This window comes from Zea mays, chromosome 2 (assembly GCF_902167145.1).
Source record: "Zea mays cultivar B73 chromosome 2, Zm-B73-REFERENCE-NAM-5.0, whole genome shotgun sequence".
NCBI lineage: Eukaryota > Viridiplantae > Streptophyta > Magnoliopsida > Poales > Poaceae > Zea > Zea mays.
The window spans coordinates 146,750,913-146,777,280 of NC_050097.1; the positions used below are offsets into that span (position 1 = coordinate 146,750,913).

The following is a 26,368-nucleotide window of genomic DNA, read 5'->3' on the forward strand; positions in this document are numbered from 1 at the left end:
GCCTTATATACTCGACCGTGGGGCAATACATGTGGATATGATAACAACGAGTAGCTAAAAGATAGTGAACTGCTTGAGTTTATCTCCACGCAACCCCGCCGACTTATCCCCGCACGGCTCCGTTGCATGGGGGCTCCAGCGCGGGAAAGTTGGATCTCTGTTGCGGTCACTCGCTCGACGTTGTGGGCCGTCCGGGTTTGCTCCAATCCGGCCTCATGTCGCTCTGCTTTGCTGGTTGTCTCTCCCTAGGCCCACGAAAGAATGACCTTACGATTTATTGGGCCCTTGGTCCTTTTGTGAGGTCTTTTACTCTTTTAGTGGACCCGGGGGATATCTATCCCCCACAGTGGCAACTTCCCCGAACCCCATATCTCTCATGGTTCCCGCCACGACGGCGATGCTAGCGAAAAAAACACGGTTGCTTTTATGGAGGTCAGGGGAAAACAATCTGGACGGTCGGCGAAGATCTCGGCCACGCGTAACAACCCGAGCTAGGCGCCGTGTTTGTTCAGATTTGGAGAAGATGAGTCCAACGGCTAGGCCCCACGCCTCAGTGAGTGCAGGAGCGCAGTACCGGAACGGGGTGATACCCAGGCCCACAACCCAGTATACCAAGTGGCGCGAGTAGATGTGGAGCCAACCAGCCGGTGACCCTGACCCAGCGGGCCCATGAGTCAGAGATTGGCTAGACACGACTGAGACTGGTGGGTGGGGACCGTATGTCGGCGCCGAGGCCCGCGGCAAATTGGGCCGCACAGGTAGAGTGAGTGGGCCGCGGGAAAGAGGAAGTCGGCCCAGGATGCGTTTTCTTCTTTTCTCTTTTTTCTTTTCAAATTCCAAACTCAAATATTTCAAACTTAAATTTAAACTCCCATTTTAAATTTTCAGGTTTCCAAATGTTTGATGGAATTATAAATTCTAATGTTTACAAATTTTATTATTCCTCCTATTCCATTGTGGAAGGACTAAATGATTTTTATTAATATTTTCCCTTCTCATTTTATATTTTGCTCTTCTTTATCCAATTCAAAATCTACTACCTGAATTTGAATTTGTTGTGAGTTTCACCCACGGCTTATGTCCACCAACAAAATTCTAATATGCAAATGCAAAAATATATATTTGCTTATTTATTTACTTATTATTACTTCTCTTTAAGTAGATGTTCCAAATAATATATATATATAATAAAGATAAATTTACTTATAGTTTGTTTTAGAAAAAAGAAATATGATGAGTGGCCATTAATTCAGAAATGAATATTTGTTTCTCACTTTAGTGAAAGATATATATATACTTTATATTTATTCACTTTTTGTTTACTCTGTTCCGATAAGTGTTTGTACGCATGAAATTTAATAAGCATGAGATTTACCAAATATAAGTATTTCATATAAGATATCTTACCATCATTTTTTACTTAAGAATATAATTTAAGGATATAACCAAAAATTTATATTTACCATTTCCTAAATATTTAACTTTTAGGGAAATTTCTTATTCCATCATGATTTAGTTTTGGAGCGTTACAATTGCATGGGATGCTTCTCTCAACATTCCTTATCATGGTTGAACACCATCAACTTCTATAGCTTGTTGTTTTCCAGGAAAAACTACATGCTTCGGTTTGTCGATACTTTTCTTCTCATTCTTAGAGGTTAGAAATGATCTATTCAGAATAGAAGACTTGTGCAGCACGATTAGCAACGATCCATATGTCATCTTTGTAGCATACCTTACTTAGATCAAGAACTCTGAACCCATAGTTGTCCAATGTGACATGTTTGTCTTGAACCCTTTGACATCGAAAAACCAGTATCTGAAATGTACCATAGTCTAGTTCCCATATGTCCTCAATAAAGCCAAAATATGTACTAACCTCACCAGTTTCATCATTTATGGCCACGCATCGAACACCACTGTTTTGTGCCATGCTCTATTTGTCCTTGGACTTTGTACAAAATGTGAATCCACTAATGTTATAGGTTTTCCATGTCGTGACCTGGCGCGATGGTCCAGATGTCAATCCCTTGATGGTTTGTTCTTCTATTGTTTCCCCATGTGGAATGTCCTTCACCATTAGCCATGTGTTAAACCGCTGCTTATGTCCCTTCATTACCTAATTGTCTGTATGCCCAGGATTTTGCTCCCAAAGCTCATTGATTTGTTGCTGGATCAATTGCTCCATTATTGATAGTTGATGTAGGATGATGTCATGTGCCTCTAGTGCTGTATTGTGATCCGGCGGGATGAAAGATTTCCATCCCATCCTCACACTTCCTTAGAGTCTACCATCGTGTCGTGACGTTGGCAAACCTATTGCAACCTTGTCTTTTAGGTTACTATTGTAAAATGGACCTCTAGACTGAATGGCCTCTTTGGTATAGTACCCCTCTATCATGGATGCTTCAGGACGAGCACAAGTTGATACATAGCCATTCAGCATAGACATGAAACGCTCGTACGTCCACATTCCATGCAAGTACATGGGACTCAATGCCTCTATTTGTGGCACCAAGTGCAACACAAGGTGCGCCATCATATCAAAGAATGATGAGGGGAACACATCTCAAACTGTGATATTGTCTCCAATGTGAATTTCTGAAGAGATGCCAACTCATCATGGTCAATTACCTTTTATGAAATCTTGTTGAAAAAGTAGCATAACCATGTGATTGGCACATTTAAGAACATAGAATTTATATCCCTAATTGAAAGTTCCCTTTGACCCGGGAACAGGATCTGGATGTCGCCTAGAGGGAGGGGGTGAATAGGCGAATAAAACTTATCACTTTAAAACTTAAAATCTTACTCTACTCGAAGACTTAGCACGCAGTGGAATGAGAAGACCCTTCGAGTAGGTTGCAGCGGAATAGAAGATCCTGTCTCAAAATGTCCTGCACTTCAAATAAAGCTTATACCACAGATAAGTATTGAAGTGCAGATATAAAGGCAAGTAAGATAGAGAGTCAGGATACAATACAGAACAGAGTACACAGACGCAAGGATTTATCCCGAGGTTCGGCCAAGCCTGAAATGCTTGCCTAGTCCTCGTTGGAGTTAGCCACACCTGGGCTTGGAGTCTATTTCAACTCCTTCCTCCGTTTGCTCAGATCTGTCAGTATGACAGATAGAGCCTTTCACTATTGAGTTGGGTTACAACAACACCGTGGCTGCTTACAAACTTCTCGGCAGCACCTCGGTGGAGTAACGATATGCTCAAGACCTTGCTCTAGCTCTTAGCAGCACTTCTCCTCTCTCTAAAGGCTTATAGTTGTGCCTTCTACACAAACTATAGAGTTACACACAAGAGGGAGAGTGAGAATTGATTCGAGTGATGTCTACACTTGTTGGCTGCACTTGTACATTGCTTGAGGCGCCTAGGGGGTCCCTTTTATAGGCACAAGGGGCCTAGGAGCCGTTGGAAGCAATCCAGGAAGGCAAATCTTGCCTTCTGTCGGGTGGCGCACCGGACAGTCCGGTGCACCACCGGACACTGTCCGGTGCCTGATCTCCTTCCATAAGTGGAGCAGTCGACCGTTGCAGTCATGGAGCCGTTGGCGCACCGGACATTGTCCGGTGCACACCGGACAGTCCGGTGCCCCCATCTGACCGTTGGCTTGTCCACGCATCACACGCAGATTGCGCGGCCGACCGTTGGCCCAGCTGACCGTTGGCTCACCGGACAGTCCGGTGCACCACCGGACAGTCCGGTGAATTATAGTCGTACGTCGCCAGACTCCTCCCGAGAGCGGCCTGTTCACCGGGGTTCAACCTGGCGCACCAGACACTGTCCGGTGCACCACCGGACAGTCCGGTGTGCCAGACTGAGCTGAGTCTTGGTTGTACACAGTCAAGCCTTTCGCACCTCTTTCCTTTTCTTCTTCTTTCTGTTTCTAACACTTAGACAAGTATATTAGTCCACAAAACCAATGTACTAAGTCTAGAAACATACCTTCTCTTAATTATTACATCTATAGCATCTGACATGCTTGAGCTTTGATGTTGGACTCATAAATCATCAAGTCAGCTTGACTTGATCTAGATTGACATTTCTTAGCTCCAACATCCTGCAAAGGTCACATAGAACATCTCCAAACATAGGAACACACCAAACTAAAGATTAAGGTGAACTTAGCTCTTTTGGGCTGCTTCCAGTTCTGGTTTTGACACTTGTTCTTCTTCTAGGAGCTTGATCTTGAGCCTTATGACTTACACCACATAACTGTAGCTGTTGCCTCATTGGTTGTAAGTCACGTCCTTATGTAGTGATCCTTGATGTGTCGTAGTTGTTCTCAACTCGATCACCCTTGACTTTGCAAGCCTTCTTCTTCACCCTTGGCTTTGGGTTCCTCAGCCTTCTTGACCTTCTCCCATGCACTTGGTACCTCGAAGCTCTTCTTGCCTCCGTCCTTGGCTTGATCAGTTGTCTCCGAGCTACGCACCCGAGTCTCACTTTATGCAATGTCCATCTTACTTATGATGTCCATTATGTATCCATAATCCAGTTCTTGGACCATCACATTTGTTCACTTGTGTTGAACCCTGTTACATTCACCTTAAGCACCTGTTCAACACTTAGTACACTTGTTAGTCCTTTAATTGAGTTGTCATCCAAACACCAAAACTCACAAGAGAGCTTTCAATCTCCCCCTTTTTGGTGATTGATGGCAACACAATTAAAGCTTACATGAGAATAAGATTTGAAGCACAAATTTTGAATTCCAAGTTTATAGAATGCTCCCCCTAAATATGTGCTTACTTCAAAAACATAATTTTGGCCTCAGACGCCAATTTGCACATACTTAGGCAATTCGAAACATTTCTACACCTTAGCACTTTTTAGGATGCATTGTGTCAAGAATCAAACCATGATGCTATAACACACAAATGCATGTAATCAGAGTTAAACATCATTCAATTTAGTGGATATATCACAGGAATATCAACCTACCACTATTCACCATTAAGATACCAATTCAAACTAATATACTAATTTAAAACAATCTTAAAGCACCATTAACCACATGCACCATTATCCACATGACTATCTAACCACATGCACTATTGTCTAAAACAATCTTAAAGCACCATTATCCACATGACTATCTAACCACATGCACTATTGTCTTTATGACTATCTATTTCAGAAAGAACACAATAGATGCCAATTAATTCATAGCAGCGCAAGCACTAGTCCATATGATGCAACACATATAATACTGCAAGAAGAAGCATATGAATCACACACTAGCAAAGTTTAAACTCACACACTAGCAAAGCTTAAACTAACACATCACCCCTTAGGATAAGCTTTCCTCTCAGGTTGAGATAAGCTTTAATACACAAATTCTCCCCCTTTGACATCAAACACCAAAAACCATACTCAAGCAAGAACATAGGATGATGTCAAGGGACAGCAGGGTGTTTTAGGAGGAAAAACACTATCAACACTCCCCCTTACTTATTGAACATATGCACCACCAGCATTTAAGTAAGATACATATACGGAAAAAGATTAATACTTCCTTTTGAACCTTTACCATGTTGTAGTGCACTTCCCATCTTGAAAGTATTTAATCTTTCGAGAGCTTCTCCACACTTGTGCCTGATTCTTTATCCTAACCTTTTCTTGTTGCTAAGACACCAAACTTAGAACAAGTTATAGTATTGGGCACAAGAAGAAACTTCTATTCTAATGATTATCAAAAGATGTCAATTGAAGCAAACTATCACAACTACCAATTGAAAGATACCAATTGCAAGATCATTTATTATCATAGCAGCATCTATTATCACCAGATATTATAGAGCATGAGCAATCTAAAAATATGCACTTACTCACGACTTGAGATACCAATTTCTTGACTTACAGAGGTACCCAAGTCTTGATTGCTCCATTTCTTGCTCATCTTCTCTTTTCCACCTAGAGACTATACAAGATCGCTCAAGAAACAGTTAGTCTCAAAAGACACAAGTTATGTGTGCTCCCCCTCAAGTTGTGCATCAAGTATTTGAATGACTTGCACTTTGCACATTCTAGCTTCCTTAGAACTAGAGGGGATCACAACATACCTTGGTCAAGGCATACTCTATCACTTTCATCACACAAAGATACCAATTTGAATATCAAATGCATGCCTCAGGAGTGCCTAAGCCAATTGAATACTAACAGGAAGTCTAACATTTACACGCAACTTAGACATGCTTCATACTTAACTATCATTGTATCACATATACCAAATGAAAAGCAACACGATCATGTCTTAAGCACATCATAGTTAAGAAGGTTCTTTAGGTACACCAGAAGAAAAAACATTTTAAGGCATAAGTCTCCTAAGCCACGGTACTACCAGAGAAATGCAAGAACACAACTATGATCACAATCAATGGAACTTCAAGATATTCAATAAAATTGCACAGTTCCATTTTCCATACCTTTGCCTTTTACCAGTGTGGCCATGAGAGCACCAGTTATTACCACAAACCAGCTGAAAGTTCCTTATTATTTATGCACTTCATAGCTCGAGAGAATGCATTAGAGGCATTAGAGGCATAACACATAGTGCCAGAATAGGGTCATCATATAAACTAAGCAATATGTCATATTTTCACACAGGCTAATCATAAAACCATATACCATAACTCACAACGGGATGCAGGTTTATTCACGAACACAACAAGAGTTAATCATGGAGGATATCTCAAATGATAAGTTACCCAAAGAATGATTAAGCAATGATAAGATACCAATTGAGAGTACCTAATCATGATTAAGCACACATGGTTACGATCTTGGAAATCACTAATCATTGATTGAAAGATACTTAACACAGGCAATCAAGAGACATAACTACTCCAAGGACAGGTAACACACCGAGCAATATCGATTATCAACAAAGTACTTACGATACAAAGGTACCATCCTATGGAGAGCAAGTTGAAGAATCTCATCAAGGTCTTTTGTTTGATTCACCAATAATGATTAAGGACCTATACACCTTATTTCACTTGAGATGAACATGGGATTAGTGTCTCACAATAATTTAACCTTGGGTCAATAAACACCAAAACAATTAACAGCTTAAGCATAGAGTTTTTAGATAACCATCTTAAGCTCTCCCATGGTCTCCAGTCCATCTCAAGGCACCTGCATGGTCTAGTTAGCACAGTTTGGTACCCATCTCGGGATGGGTCCATAATGATCATCTAAATGTGCCTTTGGTACCCAAATTGCCTTTGTGCTAGTTCTAGGTGATCTCGTTATAGATCTAGCACAAGTGTATGATTTGGGTCTCCTATGCAAATAAGATTGATACAAATTCACTTGCTTAGGAATCTTACCTTTATAACATACCTTGGATAGATGACCCTGCTCACCACACTTGTAGCAGAAGCGTCGCTCAACCTGACATGACGCTTGTTGTGTGTCATTTTCCTTGGTGAGGGTCACCTTGGAGGATGCACATCCTTGATTCTTCATGACCGGACATGAAGTGATCGTGTGGTCCTTATTGTTGCATCCAAAACAACTCCTTGTCCCTTCATTCTTGTCTTTGTACGGACAAGACGCGATGAGGTGGCCTAACTTCTTGCACTTGAAGCACCTCCTTTTGCTTTTTTTCTTTTTGTACTTGAATGACATGGAGAGATGATCAGTGCAAACAACATGATTAATTGAATTTTTACCTTTTTCCTTGTTTATGTTGATTTCTTCATTTATTGCTTTGGGAACATCCTTCTCATGGAGTTTGACCCTTGCTGCGGTTTCTCCTTCCTCAAGCTTCTTCACCACGTTTTCGTAGATATCTTGCGGAAGTCGAGCAAGGCATCTTCTCCTTAACTGTCTTTGTTTCTTGTTCCCAAGCAATTTCCTTTTTGATCCTGCAACTTGTTTCTCAAACAAAGATTGGCCTTTCTTGGGGCGATGAAGGTCAGCACATGATAATATTTTGACCAATTGATTACTAGTGCAAGAATGAGGTTCATATGAGTTTAAACTAGTAATTACTACCTCATGAGCAATATCGAGCATGATATGATCATCAACTAGTTTACTATGAGAGTATGACAACGTATCATACTTTTCACTAAGAGCAAGTTTTTCTAAATTCATTGTTTCTACTTGTCTCTCAAGCATGACGTTTTCCATTTTAAGTTGAGCAACACATGATAAAGCATCATCATTATTTCTTTGCTCAAATAACATAGATTCATACCGTTGGACCAAATCATCATGAGAGCACTTTAGCTCCTCATGTTCTTTGGTCATCTTCTCCAGGCTGTTGTTGGTTTTGATGAGGGACTCCTCTAGCCTGAGAAGCGTCTCGCCTTGTTCCTTGTTCCTTCTCAACAACTTAATCAAGAGAGCTTTGTCCGCTTTGTTGAGATGGTTGTAGAAACGGCGAATCTCCTCTTCTTCCACATCATCGGTCTCATTTTCCCTGTCATTAATGTCAGTGGAAGCAATATAGGAAAATGTACCTTGTGATGATGAAGATTCATCCTTGCTATCATCCTCATATTCCTCCTCATCATGGCTTTCGTCTCCACCGTTATTGTTAGCAATAAAACATTTATCACTAGTGGAGAACAAACCTGTCGACGAGGTGGATTCATCGTTTGGGTGCCATCGTTCTTGTTCTTCTCCCTTTGAATGGTTAGTATTACAAGTAATATGGGGAGTAGGTGCATCATAGTTTGCCACAGAATATTTTTCTTTAATTCTATTCCATAAATCATGAGCATCAACAAATAGATCACTATCACTACTCACGATGGCAAAATAAGCACCTCTAGAAAGAGAATCAACTAAGATGTTGCAGGCATGGTGATTTAGAGATAGACATCTTAGTTCATCATGTGAAGGATTTTTACTAAGATTAGAGGGAAAAATACTTCTACTAAAAATTTGTCTCAAATCAGGATCAACACTCATGAAAGCACTATAAATAGAAGCAGACCAAGACTTGTAATTAGAACCATCGCCTAAAAGAAGTTCTACAATTACCTCTTGTGACGACATCGTCATCTCCGGACGGCTAAGCCCACACTGGAGAGGCCTAGCTCCGATACCAATTGAAAGTTCCCTTTGACCCAGGAACAGGATCTGGATGTCGCCTAGAGGGGGGGGGGTGAATAGGCGAATAAAACTTATCACTTTAAAACTTAAAATCTTACTCTACTCGAAGACTTAGCACGCAGTGGAATGAGAAGACCCTTCGAGTAGGTTGCAGCGGAATAGAAGATCCTGTCTCAAAATGTCCTGCACTTCAAATAAAGCTTATACCACAGATAAGTATTGAAGTGCAGATATAAAGGCAAGTAAGACAGAGAGTCAGGATACAATACAGAACAGAGCACACAGACGCAAGGATTTATCCCGAGGTTCGGCCAAGCCTGAAATGCTTGCCAAGTCCTCGTTGGAGTTAGCCACACCTGGGCTTGGAGTCTATTTCAACTCCTTCCTCCGTTTGCTCAGATCTGTCAGTATGACAGATAGAGCCTTTCACTATTGAGTTGGGTTACAACAACACCGTGGCTGCTTACAAACTTCTCGGCAGCACCTCGGTGGAGTAACGATATGCTCAAGACCTTGCTCTAGCTCTTAGCAGCACTTCTCCTCTCTCTAAAGGCTTATAGTTGTGCCTTCTACACAAACTATAGAGTTACACACAAGAGGGAGAGTGAGAATTGATTCGAGTGATGTCTACACTTGTTGGCTGCACTTGTACATTGCTTGAGGCGCCTAGGGGTCCCTTTTATAGGCACAAGGGGCCTAGGAGCCGTTGGAAGCAACCCAGGAAGGCAAATCTTGCCTTCTGTCGGGTGGCGCACCGGACAGTCCGGTGCACCACCGGACACTGTCCGGTGCCTGATCTCCTTCCATAAATGGAGCAGTCGACCGTTGCAGTCCTGGAGCCGTTGGCGCACCGGACACTGTCCGGTGCACACCGGACAGTCCGGTGCCCCCATCTGACCGTTGGCTCGTCCATGCATCACACGCAGATTGCGCGGCCGACCGTTGGCCCAGCTGACCGTTGGCTCACCGGACAGTCCGGTGCACCACCGAACAGTCCGGTGAATTATAGTCGTACGTCGCCAGACTCCTCCCGAGAGCGGCCTGTTCACCGGGGTTCAACCTGGCGCACCGGACACTGTCCGGTGCACCACCGGACAGTCCGGTGTGCCAGACTGAGCTGAGTCTTGGTTGTACACAGTCAAGCCTTTCGCACCTCTTTCCTTTTCTTCTTCTTTCTGTTTCTAACACTTAGACAAGTATATTAGTCCACAAAACCAATACTAAGTCTAGAAACATACCTTCTCTTAATTATTACATCTATAGCATCTGACATGCTTGAGCTTTGATGTTGGACTCATAAATCATCAAGTCAGCTTGACTTGATCTAGATTGACATTTCTTAGCTCCAACATCCTGCAAAGGTCACATAGAACATCTCCAAACATAGGAACAAACCAAACTAAAGATTAAGGTGAACTTAGCTCTTTTGGGCTGCTTCCAGTTCTGGTTTTGACACTTGTTCTCCTTCTAGGAGCTTGATCTTGAGCCTTATGACTTACACCACATAACTGTAGTTGTTGCCTCATTGGTTGTAAGTCACGTCCTTATGTAGTGATCCTTGATGTGTCGTAGCTGTTCTCAACTCGATCACCCTTGACTTTGCAAGCCTTCTTCTTCACCCTTGGCTTTGGGTTCCTCAGCCTTCTTGACCTTCTCCCATGCACTTGGTACCTCGAAGCTCTTCTTGCCTCCGTCCTTGGCTTGATCAGTTGTCTCCGAGCTACGCACCCGAGTCTCACTTTATGCAATGTCCATCTTACTTATGATGTCCATTATGTATCCATAATCCAGTTCTTGGACCATCACATTTGTTCACTTGTGTTGAACCCTGTTAGATTCACCTTAAGCACCTGTTCAACACTTAGTACACTTGTTAGTCCTTTAATTGAGTTGTCATCCAAACACCAAAACTCACAAGAGAGCTTTCACTAATGGTAATAGGTAGGAAAGTAGTTAGCATTATATGCCAATTATGTGAGTTGTAGTTGGTGACTACAAGGTCTTTCATTAACAAAATACTCTTTATGCAAGAGCAGAATATGGATGTGACTTTCAAATTCTTGAGCCACAGACACATCGCATGTTTCTCACATACATTGAGATTGTAGCTTGGTGCTGGGAGATGCTACTTCTTATTTTTTTGAAGAACAGTGTGAAGTTCTTTTTATGCCTACATATACCAAATCCAGGTGTGAATTGAGCCCTTCTTTTGTTTTGCTCTTCATGTCTAGCAAGGTGCCAATTAGACTTTCAAACACGTTCTTCTAAATGTGCATACCATCGATCATGTGTCACATGTCTAACTCTTTCCAGTAAGGCAAATACTGGAAGAAAATAGACTTCTTCTTGAATGTAGCCCTCACAATTGGTTTGACAGCCTTTCTTGTTTTTCTGTCTTTTGTCTTCTTCCCGAAAACAAATTTGATTTTGATGACTATTTCAAAAACTCTTTGACCTTTATTGTTACCCGATGGAGCTGTAGAATGTAGTTCATCAATATTGTCGAAGTACTTATCCATCTTTCGTAGGTGGTACCTGTGTCCTTTCAATAAAAAGTGTCTATGTCTCATATACACTATCTTCTTAGATGCAGAAAAGGACACGTAAGAGTTCCATCAACGCATACTACTAACCAACCTTTCCCTTGAACTGGCCTGATAATGTGAAGAGAGCAGGGTAATCATGGATCCTATCAAAAATATTTACTCTCGGCGTGAATTAATCTTTACGGTACTCCAACATTTGGACACTCGTTTCTACAATATTTCATATCCTCCATTAAGGGCTCCAAAAATACATCCAAGTCAAACCTAGATTGTGTAGGTCCAGAAATAAGGATGGTTATCAAAAGGTACTTTCATTTCTGCATCAACCATGGAGGAAGGATGTAGATGGTGAGGATCACCGACCATGTGATGTGCTTGTTGCTACTCTCAACAATGGATTCATTTCATCAGCACTCAGTGTGAACCTAATATTTTTTTGTTCGTCGGCAAAGTCTCGATGATTGTCATCGAAATCTTGCCACTACTTTCCATCGGGTGTATTGTAAAGCCCAAAATTTGTATCAGAGAAAAAATGATATAAATAAATATAATTATGTTAGCGTTTTGGGAATTTTTGGAACCATTGGAGATTAATTAGTTCCTTTCCTTTTTCATATTCAAGTAATAGTATCAAATTAGTCAAGTAACCAATAAATAAATAATGAAATGTGCATCTCATGCTGATGTTATTTTGTGTGATGCATTTTATTTGAATAAAGGAATCATAACTTAAATTTGACCTCAAATTATAAATGAAAATATAAAATAGAAAATGTGTAAAAAGAAAGGAAATAATAATAAATTCATTATTTCTCCCATAATTGAATCATAGGAAGGAAAATAAATAATAATATTAAAAATAGTAGGATTTATATTCACATTAGGATTATGTTTGAGATTGGGAATCTGAAATTCAAAATAGATATTTGAATTTGGCTTGAATACTTGAAATTGGAATTTGAAAAGAAGTTAGAAAAGATAAAAGAAAAAGAAGAAGGGAACTGTTCTACGCCTGGGCCAACAATTTGCCATGCCTCGGCCTAATTACCTCTCGCGCGCGGCCCAACAGTGGAACCCTGGCGCCGACATGTGGGCCCGGGTGGCACAGCCACACCTCCCGTTCACCGCCTCTGTGTGTAAGTCACTGCCATGTGGGGCCTATTTGTCAGTAGCTTCTTCTAGATCGGTCCATTGGGATCCTCCGTATCTTCCGTAACTCGTCTCCCTCCCCGCGCTTCAATAAACTGCGCCCTGAAACCCCCCTACCACCTCGGACTATAAAATCAAGCCCTCACTATCCCCTCCATCGATACGGAAGCATTAGAGAGACATCACTAAAGAGATCGTTGGGGGAGAACGAGAGAGATGTGCAGCCGCCGTGGTCGGGATCATGTTGCGCTAGCGTCGGAGCCTTGGAGCGTGGACTGTGGCAGTCATCTGTGCTCGCTGCACGAGTCCGTAACTTCACCAAGTGGTTTGGGCGATTGGAGTTCATGGCGAGCTCGCCAAAGTACAGGAATCATATTCTTGCGGTAAACCACCCCCCTAATCTGTTAGCTTCCGTCTCTACCCTATTTCATGCAGCATTTGCCGGACTAGGGCTCTAAATCACCGACGGGCCTAGCACCGGTGTGCTCGCCACCACAAGGCGTTAAACGCCGCCATGTCTGGCCGCTATAAGGAAGAAAGGTTCATAGCCGAGGTTCTCACAATGGACGATCAAGATTAGATTGGGTTATACCCTTTTGTCTGTCGAATACGAGCCATAGATCGTTGATCGGGGGTTTGGGTTGGGTAGCGGATAATTAAATATGGGCCGTCTGATGTGATCGGGAGAATCCAACAGCTCGCGCCCATTTAATGATCTATGCCGTCGGTATTGGATTCATCGGCTAGCGTTGCTTACCGCTTGGGAGCAGCTCAGATGTAATCTGGACCGCGAACTTCTAATTGGACGGCTAGGATTGGCCGATACCTCTTCGGCCGGCAATCTTCATAAAGAGCCCCTGCTCTTTTTCGTATTTAACCCGCCGTCTACCCGTGCGGTAAGGAGATTACGAAGCAGTCTCGAAGAATTGCAAATAAGTCCCTAGAGTTTGATTTAATTATAAAAATGACCAAAAACTCAATTAATCCCTAGATTGCTCGTTCTAACTTCGATTTAACCCATTCAAGTTGCGTTAGCTTCGTAACAAAATTGTGTTTAGGGTTTAGGGGAGGAAGACAGGTCTGTGGCCGTCGATCTCTCAACGGGGTCTACAATTAGATCCTAGATAGCTTTTCATTCCATCGTATCTGGGTCATTGGATCGGCGACAACGGTTCAGATTAGAGCTAGGATAACTCTTCAGCGATTCCAAATCACTGCCGTTGGTTGCGCATCTGGCGATCGCGGATGTAGTGGCGACGTGGATGGATATGAACCACTGATCTCTGAGCATGTGGCCTACGATGTGTAATGGTTCATAAAATGTGGGATTTAATCCTGGCCATCTGCTTTAGATCGTATGTCTCATCTCTACCGGTACCCCTTCGGCCGATGGACTTTGTAAAAGAAACCTAGGGAATTAGTTAAACAACCCGCAGTTCCCAGCTGTGGGAAGAATACTACAACCGGGTCCAGAACTTTTTAGAGTAGCCCTGCACCTTTTGTAAATTTATGTCCGCAGTCCAATTACGACTTCAAGTAATAAAATTGACCAGAAAAATAATTTTTGGGTATAAAAATAATTCTAGAACTTTATTTAATTCATAAGTAATTCATTTTAACTCCTTTTTGGTACATTCCAATTGCATTAATCTCATATTAATATTGTTCTTCATCTAGTAACCTTATTTTATCATGAAACCTATGGTTAAAATTATGCACTTACTTTCATTTATATATAACACTTAAATCTTCAAAAAATCATAACTTTATAACCGTAACTCCGAATTTAGTGGTTCTCGAACCTAGGATCTCGCCGCGATGCGCAGATCATTATTTTGTAGTTTGTTCTCATGTTTTGTGTGATGTTAATTTTTCTATACCATGTTTGTTTGTATTGCTACGTTTAGCAGTGAGATTACGAGTCACTTGAAGACCAAATTGGTGAAGCACCTGGGAATCTCGAGTCTAAGGCAATTTGTGCCCTTGATCACTCCTCTTTACCTAATAATATTCCTGTTAATCATTGTGACATGCTCAGGTTAATTTGATGGGACCTAGTAGGCTTCACTAGCATTGTTTATCCCACACCTTGCAGACAAAAGAACTATTGGGTAGTTTTGCTATTGCTCTACCTGGTTTTGGGAAATTAATGTTACATTATGATCATGCTCCACTTATGTTGTTGTTTTAATTATTTTTCATGATAAGATCATTATGTTAATTGGAACATGGAGCGACCACCCGGAAAATGCTACTACAAGGGTGGTATGGGACGCCCTTGGCTGAGCTGCGATGACTTTTCGGACGAGGGATTCCTATATAGCCCTTCTCAAAAACTGTAGCGGGTTTTCTGAAGCTAGTGGAACTTTGTAAAGGCCTTGTAGTGGATCCCTAGCCATTCACATCGGAAGTGTCTAAGGGCCTTGCAAACCCTGGCTAGACGGGATACACGACTTGTGGGTAAAGATGTGCAACCTCTGTAGATTGTAAAACTGGTATATCAGCTGTGCTCACGGTCATGAGCAGCTCGGACCCTCACACGAGTAATCTATGGAACTAAACTTAATCTGTCATATGCATTGCATCGTGGCTGTTATTATCAATTGTGTTCTCTTATTTAATTGGGTTGGTATCTACTTATACTTAGTAACTGCTAATAAAACTTTGACCAACTTTAAAAGCAATGCTCAGCTATAACCATCTCCTTTGATAAGCCTTACACTTCACATGAGCCCCACTGTAAGTGAGCTCATGCACATTATTCCCCACAACTTGTTGAGCGATGAACATATGTAAGCTCACCCTTGTTATACTCACATCCCCCCAAGTCAAGAACAGGTACCGCAGGATGAGGCATATGAAGGATGTTGTGATGAGTTCGTGAGTGGTCTAGGACATCGTCTCCCAGTCAACTTTGGTCGCTGGATCATTGTCTTTGTATGATGTAATTATTTATCTATTTTATACAGAACTCCATTATATATTAAAGATGTGACATTTGTTTCTGTACCATGAGTCATCATATGTGTGAGGCTTGATCCCAGCACACATGGTGAAGTTCGCGCCCGGGTTTTGGACCCCTAAAACCCGAGTGTGACAAATGTGTATCTGGAGAACAGTGGAGTGGGATTAGGATTGGAGTAGAGCATGGAAACTAACCTCGTCTACATAACCATGGGTGGGATTAGGACCTATCCTCACCTATTAGAAGGTAGGAACGTAGTGTACATGCATTACATGTTTATATTATAGTATACTCGGTTATGTATGTTAGAGGATGGGTGACCGCGAGTGGATGTACGCGGGCCGCATAGGAAGGAATGATGTCACCCCTGAATGGATTACAAAGGCTGATGCTTTCAAGGATTATGATGCTAATGCTAGGGTAGCGGACATGTAGAACTACTATCACAAGGCATAGTTCATCGAAGGACGTACGGAGGACGATCCAGAGGCGATCGCAAAGGCATTATATGACATGTTTTACGCGGCACCAAAACCCCTTCACAACAATACAAAGGTTTCTCAACTAGATGCCACTGGACATATAATGGCGTTCAAGTCGCAATACAGTTTGAGTTGAGACACATTTGATAGATTGTTGATAGTTATTAGCAGCCTGCTTCCAGATGATCACGTTTTGCCAAAGAGCATGTACGAGGCACAAAAACTCCTTCATGCACTCAAGATGACGTATGAGAAGATACATGCTTGCTGAAGGGTTGCATCCTATTTAGGAAAGAATATGTGGAGGCAAAGTACTGTTTGAAGTGTAAATCGTCTTGGTTCATGGAGGTAGACTCTGATGATGGACAAAAGAGGCAGCTCGACAGCCCCATGATAATCCTACGATACCTTCCATTCATACCGAGGATCCATTGTCTATACATGACCGAGGAATCCGCAAAACAAATGACATGGCAGAAAATGGCAAACGATACAATCTTGACAAAATGGTACACACATCTAATGGTGAAGCATGGGCTCACTTTGATGCCATTCACCATGAGAAAGCTAAAGATGCTCGTAATGTATGTGTTGCGCTGGCCATAGATGGGTTCAATCCCTATAGAATGACCACTGCCCCCATACACATGTTGGCCCGTGTTCGTTATCCCCATCACCCCCAATAATATGCTTTCAAAGATAGAACATATTCGTGTTGTTGATAATTCCTAGACACCCGAAAAATAAAATGGGTGTGTACATGGAGCCTTTAATTGATGAATTAGTCTGTTCTTGGGAGGAAGGGGTATGGACATACTACCGAGCTACGAAGAAAAATTTCGAAATTCATGTTTGGTACAAGTACTCCATGCATGACTTACCGGCGTATGGGCTATTCTACGCGTGGTGTGTTCATGGTAAGTTCCCATGCCCAGTTGGCAAGGTAGTCCTTGGGTTCATTTGGTTAAAGAAGGGTGGCAAATATTTGTCGTTCGATAAACAACGACAATTTCTCCCTGCTAACCATGCATTCTGACTAGACATCAAGAAGTTTATGAAAGATGTTGTAGTGACAGGCCACCCACCTATAACGATGACTGGTGTCGAAGTTCGTCGACAGATAGATGGTCTCGTGGTCAATCTAGAAGGTGGTTTTGTGGGATATGGTTAGCAACATATGTGGACCCATAAGTCGGGCTTGACTTGGCTCCCTTATTATGATGACCTTTTCTTTCCACACAACATAGATGTGATGCACACTGAAAAGAATGTCGTCGAGACACTTTGGGCAACAATTATGAACATTCTTGATAAGTCAAAGGATAACATAGAGGCAAGAGTGGATCTGGCAGCGTTATGTGATAGACCAAACCAAGAGATGAAGCCACGTACTAGTGGAAAGACATGTAGAAGGCCTAAGGCCGATTTCATCCCGAGCAGGGCCCAGAGGAATGAAGTACTGCAATGGATCAAGATGTTAATGTTCCCTGATGGGTATGCCTCTAACCTAAGTAGGGGTGAACTTATCTACTCTACAAGTCCTAGGGATGAAGAGTCATGACTTCCACATATGGATTGAATGAATTCTTCTGGTGATGGTTCGAGGCTATGTCCCTGAGAATGTTTGGCTAGCGCTTGCAGAGTTGAGCTATTTCTTCCACCAGCTTTGTGCAAAAGAGTTATCTCAGAGCGTGATTGCAGACTTGGAAAGAATGACACTCATGTTACTGTGTAAGTTAGAGAAGATCTTTCCACCCAGCTTCTTCAATCCGATGCAGCATTTGATTCTTCATCACCCGTATGAGGCACGAATGGGGTGCCCGTGCAGGGACATTGGTGCTATCCACCAAGACCCTAACACATAAAGAGTGGAACCATATCATGCTATATGTATTGACCAACCTTGAAGAGGTGACATCATACATAGAGCAATTTCTTCATGAATTCTAGCATCGATCAAGGGACCTAACTCCACAGGAATATGATACTGTACATAGATGGATTGCCCAATTTCATTTCCTGGTTCAAACAAAAGGTACCGTATTTAGTTTGTCATTTGAAGTTGCTCTTACGTGCGAATAATATAACAATCTAGCATGTTTGAACTTGCAGGGCCAAAGAGACTCGTCTATGAGTGTCGAGTTGAAATAAGTAGCTAATGGCTTTGCCTATAGAATCAGGAAATTTTCTGGGTATGACGTCAATGGACACCGTTTCACACAGCAAGCTACGACCAAACTAGGCCCAACTGAAAAACTACATGTTCTAGAGTCTTTACGCCCGGGCTTGACGAGGTCGAGTATTATGGAAGAATTAAAGAAATATATGAACTCAATTTTCATGGTTCCAATCCTCTTACTCCAGTGATATTGAAATGTCATTGGTTTGACCTTGAAGTGATGAGACAAACACATTTTAATCATGGGCTAGTCGAAATTCAACGAGATTCCACCTTACCAGGAGATGATGTCTATATCGTGGCCCAACAGGACACACAAGTGTATTATCTCCCATATGCGTGCCAAACTAAGGAACATCTTAAGGGTTGGGATGTTGTGTATAAGGTATCACCGCACAGTAAATTACATGTTCCAAAAGATAAAGATTATAACTTAGACCCGGACATATGATGGAGAGTTCTTTTCAAGGTTGATATTGAGGCTAGAAGGGCAATTTGAGATAGACTTAACCGAAGCTAATTAGAATGGAAGTAGATATTGAAATGGTTGTTGATGATGAGGATGATGAGGTGCAAAATGATAATGACTTAGAAATGCTTGAAGGCAATGACAATTACAAACTTGCACCTTCATATGATGTTGACTACGAAATGGTTGATAGTGATGATGAGGCTTATGATCCGACTAATCCTGACAGATATGAAGATTATTTTTAATTGATGTAATGCTATATTTTATTTATTTTGCATCTGTTTCTAAATACATATTTTTATCTATGCTTATTTGCTTACTCTTAATTGTAGGTGGTTGGACAAAGATGGTGGGCGGTGGGACAAGGACGAAGAGGGGGAGGGGAGGGGGAGGAGGAGCACCCATAGGACGAAGGATTAGGCGTAGTAGGACGACGCCATACAGCAGCAGGTGGAGCTGCAGGCCGCTGTCGATGTGGCATAGCAGGACGACGACGACGACGCTCAACAAGACGCCTCTCGGTCTACCGCATCAGGTTCGACGAACGTCTACTGGCAAGGTCCCACGAGTCTCCCTCAGCATCCGGTACTTCATGATAGGCACCCGCTTATTTGACCCGATGGGGAAAGGTATGAAACTTTAAATGTTGTTGTTGCTTCTTCATATTATATGTTCAAATTTAAAATAGAAACTAATACGTTTTCTTAATTACTTGGACAAGTCTTGGAAGGTTTTGGAGAATGCAGGGGTCACGACCGCAATCCCAATGGCATCCTCGGCCTTCTGTGCAGGGAACACTTCCCTGGACTTGTTGAGTAAGTCGGAGTGATGGGCCCAGCCTATTCCTTCAACCACTAGGCTGTCGCCCCCAATGCAGTGGATCGGGACGACAGACAATTCAACAACAAGGCATCCTAACACTATATTATTTAATATGTCGCATTCATTGCACATTCTTGAAGTAATGTATGGATACATCATCTTTGTATGTAGGATTTCTTTAGATGCGAGGCTGGAAACGAGGCCAGGGCGGATGTGGTGGCTACCACGAGCTGTAATAAGCTCATCGTGGAAATGCACTATGAGGCACGCATCTAGGCCATCGTCACTTACTATGGATCCATCCTTGGGGAGAAGGTGAGCAAGAAGGACACTCGGACCATGTAGTTGACTCCAGACCATTACTTACAGGTAAATACAGAACATTAATATTGATATTAAATATGCTTAATTTTATCTTCTTATATGTTGTGTACTTGTTTTTTTGGTATATGATTCCTTATTGGTGTGCCACGCATCCTGAGTCCTGGGAGCAGATGGTGCAAAGGTGGTGCTCGGTCGAGTGGGACAAGGCTCACAACGCTAACCGGGAACGGCGTTTGATGATGCATGATCCCTCCCACCACCATGGCAGTCACAGCCTCGGCAAATACACAAAATCATGGGTAGACATTCTCTTTAATTTAGTCTAACTTTCGATTAGACATGATTTCTAACCATCCCATTGGATTTCTCGTAGTCAACGTCACATGGTGCCTAGCCTTGCTCCATCTTCTCGGCGTATGCTATGGCACACAAGGGCAAGGCGACGTCCGACGTCACCGACAACATAGAGGATGCACCCGAGGCATATAGCAAACCCATTGTCTACAACCGTCTTAGTGAATACAATACCATGGCACATGAGGCCCATGGGCCAGATTACGATCCAAGGACCAGGGACATTGACAGAGATGTCCTCATGAGGGTCAGAGGAGGCAAGAGGCATGGGCGATACTGGATTGCTGACGGGGCAATCAACTCATCCTCCACTCTAACTCTATTTCAGGTGCGAGCAAGGAGCATGAGCGCGAGCCCAACCATATGACCTCGGCTGGACATCTCACAACATCGCATCCAAGAACTCCAGGTTAGTGCTTCTGTGCCTTGTCATTCATTGAGTTATATACCTTCTTTTTGCATTATTATAACATTGGGGTGAAATATTATAGGTCTAGCTAGAAGAAGAGAGGAGGGAACAGATGGAGATGGAGACGAGGATGAGGGTAGAGAGGGAGGCAGAGCGGGTGGCTTGTTTGGCAGATCAGTAGAGGATGGCAAAGATGTTCTAGTACATGTAGAGCCTTGACGTCACACATGGTTTTGCTCCACCACCTTTGTTGTTCCCTCCAGCTGACCCTGCTCAGTTCCATACTCTTGTGAGTATCAAAATTTTAGTCTTGCATGATATATACTCATCTGGTCTCACACATGTAATCTCATTTCTATGCAGGGACAATCAACGGCAACGAACAACCCTCACGCTTCGCCCATCCCTTCGCAGAACCAGTCTAGCCGCCGACATCACTGATGTTCTTCTGAACTTAGTTGTGAGACATTTTTATGGCATATATTTGATGTTTGTGGACTCATTTCTATGAGTACTTGTTAGTGTTGTGAACTATATTGTGCTACTTGTGACTTTGTGATCTTTGTGAAGAAATTCTATGAACTATGTGATGTATATGAGATATATGTTTTGTTTGTTTGGATGGAATAGCAAAACCAAATAAAAAAGGGTTTTCTATTCACTTTGTCGAGTGTTACACTCAGCAAAGAGCCTATTTGCCGAATGCTATGACCATAGCACTCGGCAAAGAAGCTACACCTTGGAACCGATAAAGCTTCTTTGCTGAGTGCTGTGGTTGTGGCACTCGGCAAAGGAGAAACCTTTATCGAGTGCCTTCTAATGCACTCAGCAAAGAGACTAGAAAAGGGGCCCACTGGTGCTCCCTTTTGTCGAGAGCTAGTCCAGCAGGCTCTCGACAAAGAGGGAGCCTTTGTCGAGTGCCTCTTGAAGCACTCGACAAAGGGACTGGCAAAGGGGCCCATGGGAGCCTTCTTTGCCGAGCGCTAGTCTAGTAGGCACTCGATAAAAGAGGGAACCTTTATCGAGTGTCAGGGAGAACACTTGGCAAAGGCTCCGTTGCCGTCACTTGGTGCCGTGGCGGCGACTTTTCTTTGCCGAGTGAGCGACAAAAAGTACTTAGCAAAGAAGCTGTTGCCAATGTATAGTTCACATATGACTTCTTTGTCGAGAGTCACACTCAGCAAAGAGTTCGCCGAGTGTTTTCTAGGCTTTGCCGAGTGTCTGAAACACTCGACAAAGAAGATGTGTCTGGTAGTGGTTAGGGTGTGTCGTCGCCGTCGCTCGCCCACCTCGGGAGCGCTGTCACCGCTAGCTCGCCTCTAGAGTGCCGCCTCGTCTTGCCCTCCTCGGGGCCCTAGGGTCGCCACCGCTCGCCCGCCCCGGGACTCTCCATTGCTCGCTCTACGGATTAGGGAGCCACTGCCGCCACCGCACCTTCGAATCCGGGAGCCGCCATGGTGACTCCTGATCGAGGAATCGCCGCCACCGCAACCACTACCCTGGCGGTCCAGCGCCACTGCGCACTCTCGAGCAACCGTCACTGTTGCACGCGCCTGGGTGGATGCAGTAGCTTGTGCATCGGGATGGGGCATCAGAAACTGAACCCTAGTGCTCGAGGGCTTATTTTATAGATGTCCGGACCTGGGGCGGCTGAAACGGATGGCACCATTGGCCAGAGCTTGTTCTAGTTATTGAAATCCCAATGCTTTAGATATATAAACTATATATATTACATGTGTGTTTTTGCAACATAAAAAAATTACTAAAGTATTTTTAGAATTTACATTGATGTGCAAATGGATTAAATAAAGCCATGTTGAATGGTGAATTTTTTATTTTCCTAATAATCATTACACATGTTGTTTTTCAAATTTATCATGTCCTAAAGTATACTTTATTTTATTTTCATATTTTTGGAGCTCATGAAGTAATTAAAACAACATATTGACCATTTGATAAATATTTTAATAAAAATAATAAAATACCTTAGCATTGTGCTCACTTAGACGTACCAATTTCCTCACCTCCTCTCACCTGTCTCGTTTCAGCCATGAAGGGATGAGAAAGTGCATGTGCTAAATGAGGGATAACAATGGAGGATGGAAAGAAATAGACTAAAATGGACCTAGGCTAAGTAGTGTCATTATTTTGTTTTCGTTTGAAACAATTACCGAAATGATCTTTGTAATAATAAAATTATTTCTAGAGCTCTACAAATTTGAATAAAAATAATGTAGAGTACGTTAATAAATTTATGATCGCATGAAATTTTGGAAGGAATACTCAAATTTTCTCAAAAGATCATGAAATTTGGTGTTAGGCCAAAACACATCGTTATGACATCCTTAACTCCTAACAATTGAGACATGCCACTTTTGGTACCTAAGATATATGGTTGATTAAAAATAACGATTAGAACTTCTACACTCTAATATATATAATATGTATTTATTTTTCAAAAGAATGATCAGAACTCCCACGTCATCCTAACTAGTCTAATTCTCATATGTTACGACAGTACCCAACCATATTTGATGATATTGATTGGATGACTAAGCGACACTTGACAGTCATAATAAATGAATTTAATGCCAAAGTAAACATATTGTTCATATACTAGATATTAAACATATTGTTCATATACCAGATAAAAATACCATAATAAATGAATTTAATGTCAAAGTGAACATATTGTTCATGTACAGATATTGAACTGGTAAGATATAGAAAAGCACAAGTATGCCAACAAGATCATTTCCGAAATACCAAATACAACAAGTTTATCCTCTAATGCTTAACATGCTTAATGAAATACATACTTACTCTTACCTTTAGAGTATCATATCAAACAATAAAAACAATTTTCCGCTTTTACAGAGCCTTGTACTTATTTCCAATTGCATAGTTGGTTTCACTTCAAATTTAATGGGCAACGACAGAAGAAGCAGGCAGAGGTTGTTGCAAGATGGACGGGTTTTGTTGCTAGAGTGACAACTACGAAAATGCTGATGTGCGAACAAATATGATAGTGATATGATCTGAGACCGCGGGTTGAATTTGAAAAATACAAGAGGTTCTTTGTAAAAAAAATGACGCGGGGCGACCGTTGAAACTGATGATTTAATATAATAAAGACAAGGCGTTTTAATTCCAAAGAATGGTGAGAAATCCCATGCAAGTGGCATGTGTTTTTTTCATTTTGAAATGTTGTCGTCGTGGGGTTTATTCACATACACTCTTAAAATACTGTCTTGCGGATGCTTATCATTAAGTTGCATGAAGAGTTTGGGACAATGAGGTAAGTTCTTTGCCTTCACAATGCAATTAACTATAGGGCAAGATAGATACTTGACTTGATTAACTCCATAATGGAAGCATCACTATAGAAGAGGGAAGAAGTCAAATTATATGTAGCACTAAGTCATCCCTTCCGTGATCGAGTGTAAATTGCAGTGTGATAAAACAATAAATCCATTACACCAGGATAGATATACATAGATTGAGTTCGAGTACTGAAACTTAAACGTAGTTATTATAACAAATGAAAACAGGTAGCGTCACACACAAACACAACACAACAATATAATGGCACACTTGAGATGATCGAATCTAGCTACTAGCTAGCCAGCAAATCGAAGAACTACTAGAAGCAATATATGTAGAAACTAGAGCGATTTGGTAATAACGATTAATTAGTTGGTGGATGTGGAGCAAGAGGAGGACTTGGAGCTGCTGCACTCGTCCTTGAGTCCAGTGCTCTTAGTGGGGAAGAGGTCCAAGGTCTTTAGAGGACGGCGGCAGCATGGCGGCAGCTGGAGCGCGCCACCCTCGTCAGAGCTGCCCGATGCCGCACCGCAGCTGGCGTCGCAGTGCTCCATTGCATCTGTGGCCTCCCACTCCTCCAGCTGATTGCTGCTGCAGCTGTTGTATAACCCAGCTCCACCTCCATAGGCACCACTACCTGCAGCAGTAGCCTTATTTCCTCCTCCTGCTCTTGCAGCTGCAAGGTCCACCATGCCGGCAGCAGCTGGGTTCAGCACTGGCGGAACAGTCGCCACCTGCTGTCCCATGTAGCCCTAGTATACAATCAAGTGATGAACACGCATGTACATAATATAGATACATTATTATCAGGCATGCGCTAGCAAGCAAATGTAAAATTAACTACAAGTCATGCAATCATGCCTACCAGCTGGTGTGGCATGAAGTTGGTTGCGTACGGGTGCTGGTGATGGTGCAGCTGCATCACCGCCGGATGCACACCGGCGCTGCTGCCACCTGCTGCGAGGGACGGAACGGTGGCGCTGCTGTTAGGGCTCGAAGCCGGGGCCGCCGCGGTGGCCTGCTGCTGCGCGTACTGCTGCTGGTGCCGGGCGCAGAGGCGACGGCGGAGCCGCTGGCGCTCGCGGGCCTTGTGGTTCTGGAACCAGTAGAAGACGTTCTTGCCCTCGATGCGGCCGTAGTAGGCCAGGTGCGCCGTGATCTGCTGGATCTCCGCCGCGTTGGGCGTCCTCACGCCGCTCCGGTACATCTCCTCCAGGATCATCAGCTGCTCCGGCGTCGGGCACCAGCGAGTCGAAGGTGTCTGCGGCATGGAGGACGACGATGCTATTGCTACTGCTAGCGCTCGGATTCAACGCCTACCCTAGGTAGCTTGGTTATGTGTGTGTGTGGTAAGTGCAACCTCCCACACACGCACGCGCACACACACACAACTCAAATCGATCTGCAGAATGCCGTGCGTTCCTAGTCTATGTGACTATGCCTTTGCGGTTCGCTATAGGATGAGGATGGCACTGGCATGGACGAAGCTGGCCTGGTAGATCCTCCAGTTATATAGAGCTAGCTAGCTAGCTGCTAGGGTTAGCTAGGGCACGAGAGCATGGCCACCAGCCATGCCGATGCCGATCCAATGGTCGATCGTATGTGAAAGCAACAACGCATATATGCATGCAGTAATGAACGAGAGATGAATGAAGGCGGCCGGGCTGACAGAGAAAAGAAGGCTAGCGAGCTAGGCAGCGTGTGCGTGAGACAAATTGGTGCACATCAAAACAGCCAGAGAGCTTCGCAGTGATCCTTTTTGACCAACGGCACCACAGTGCTTGCTACTGTCCATGGGAAATAAATTGGCGGTGGTCGCGCACAAGCTCTGCCACAAGTAAAAGCGTGGCTAGCTACTAGCTGTGAAAAAAGTGTTAATACATTTTTTAACAGGTTAATACATATTTGCGAGGAGAGAAAAAAAATGCATGTCGTTACATATATATGGGGTTGCTAACTTTTGCCGTCTTTGGGAGAAATATATACATGCCTGTAGAGAAGAGTTCATTTAAATTGCATGCGATCATACATATTCCGTCCCACTAAATTTAGATGGGGCTATCTACCTATTTACAAACATCCTAGACGTGTTGGTTGAGAGAGTGTACGTGGATGTAGGCCCCTAGAAACCGCCGAGGTTCAGTCAAATCCAATTTAATGTGCAGTTTAGTGCCTATTATTTCTTCATAGTACGTATAGAAAGTGCCTAATTTCTCCTAGTTTGTAATAGTTTGTCGAGCCTTTGATAAGTTCACCCTAC

General features: G+C 42.8%; 1 protein-coding gene across 1 annotated transcript; it reads right to left on the reverse strand.

The window, feature by feature from the left end:
* Positions 1–24,240: 24,240 nt before the first annotated feature.
* On the reverse strand, positions 24,241–25,577 carry LOC542051 (narrow sheath 1). Its single transcript, NM_001111690.2, has 2 exons — positions 24,974–25,577; positions 24,241–24,860 (listed from the first exon to the last, which is right to left on the reverse strand). Exons 1-2 carry the CDS (start codon positions 25,376–25,378, stop codon positions 24,477–24,479), a joined length of 789 nt encoding a protein of 262 aa, NP_001105160.1. The 5' UTR covers positions 25,379–25,577; the 3' UTR covers positions 24,241–24,476.
* Between the last annotated feature and the right edge of the window lie 791 nt (positions 25,578–26,368).

What these genes read in the sequence shown, in the direction of transcription:
- LOC542051 (NM_001111690.2), bottom strand. Translation starts at nt 25,378, where the DNA reads ATGCCGCAGACACCTTCGACTCGCTGGTGCCCGACGCCGGAGCAGCTG. An exon ending in ACTTCATGCCACACCAGCTG is followed by an intron (nt 24,861 to 24,973) that starts GTAGGCATGATT and finishes ATTGTATACTAG; the next exon opens with GGCTACATGGGACAGCAGGT.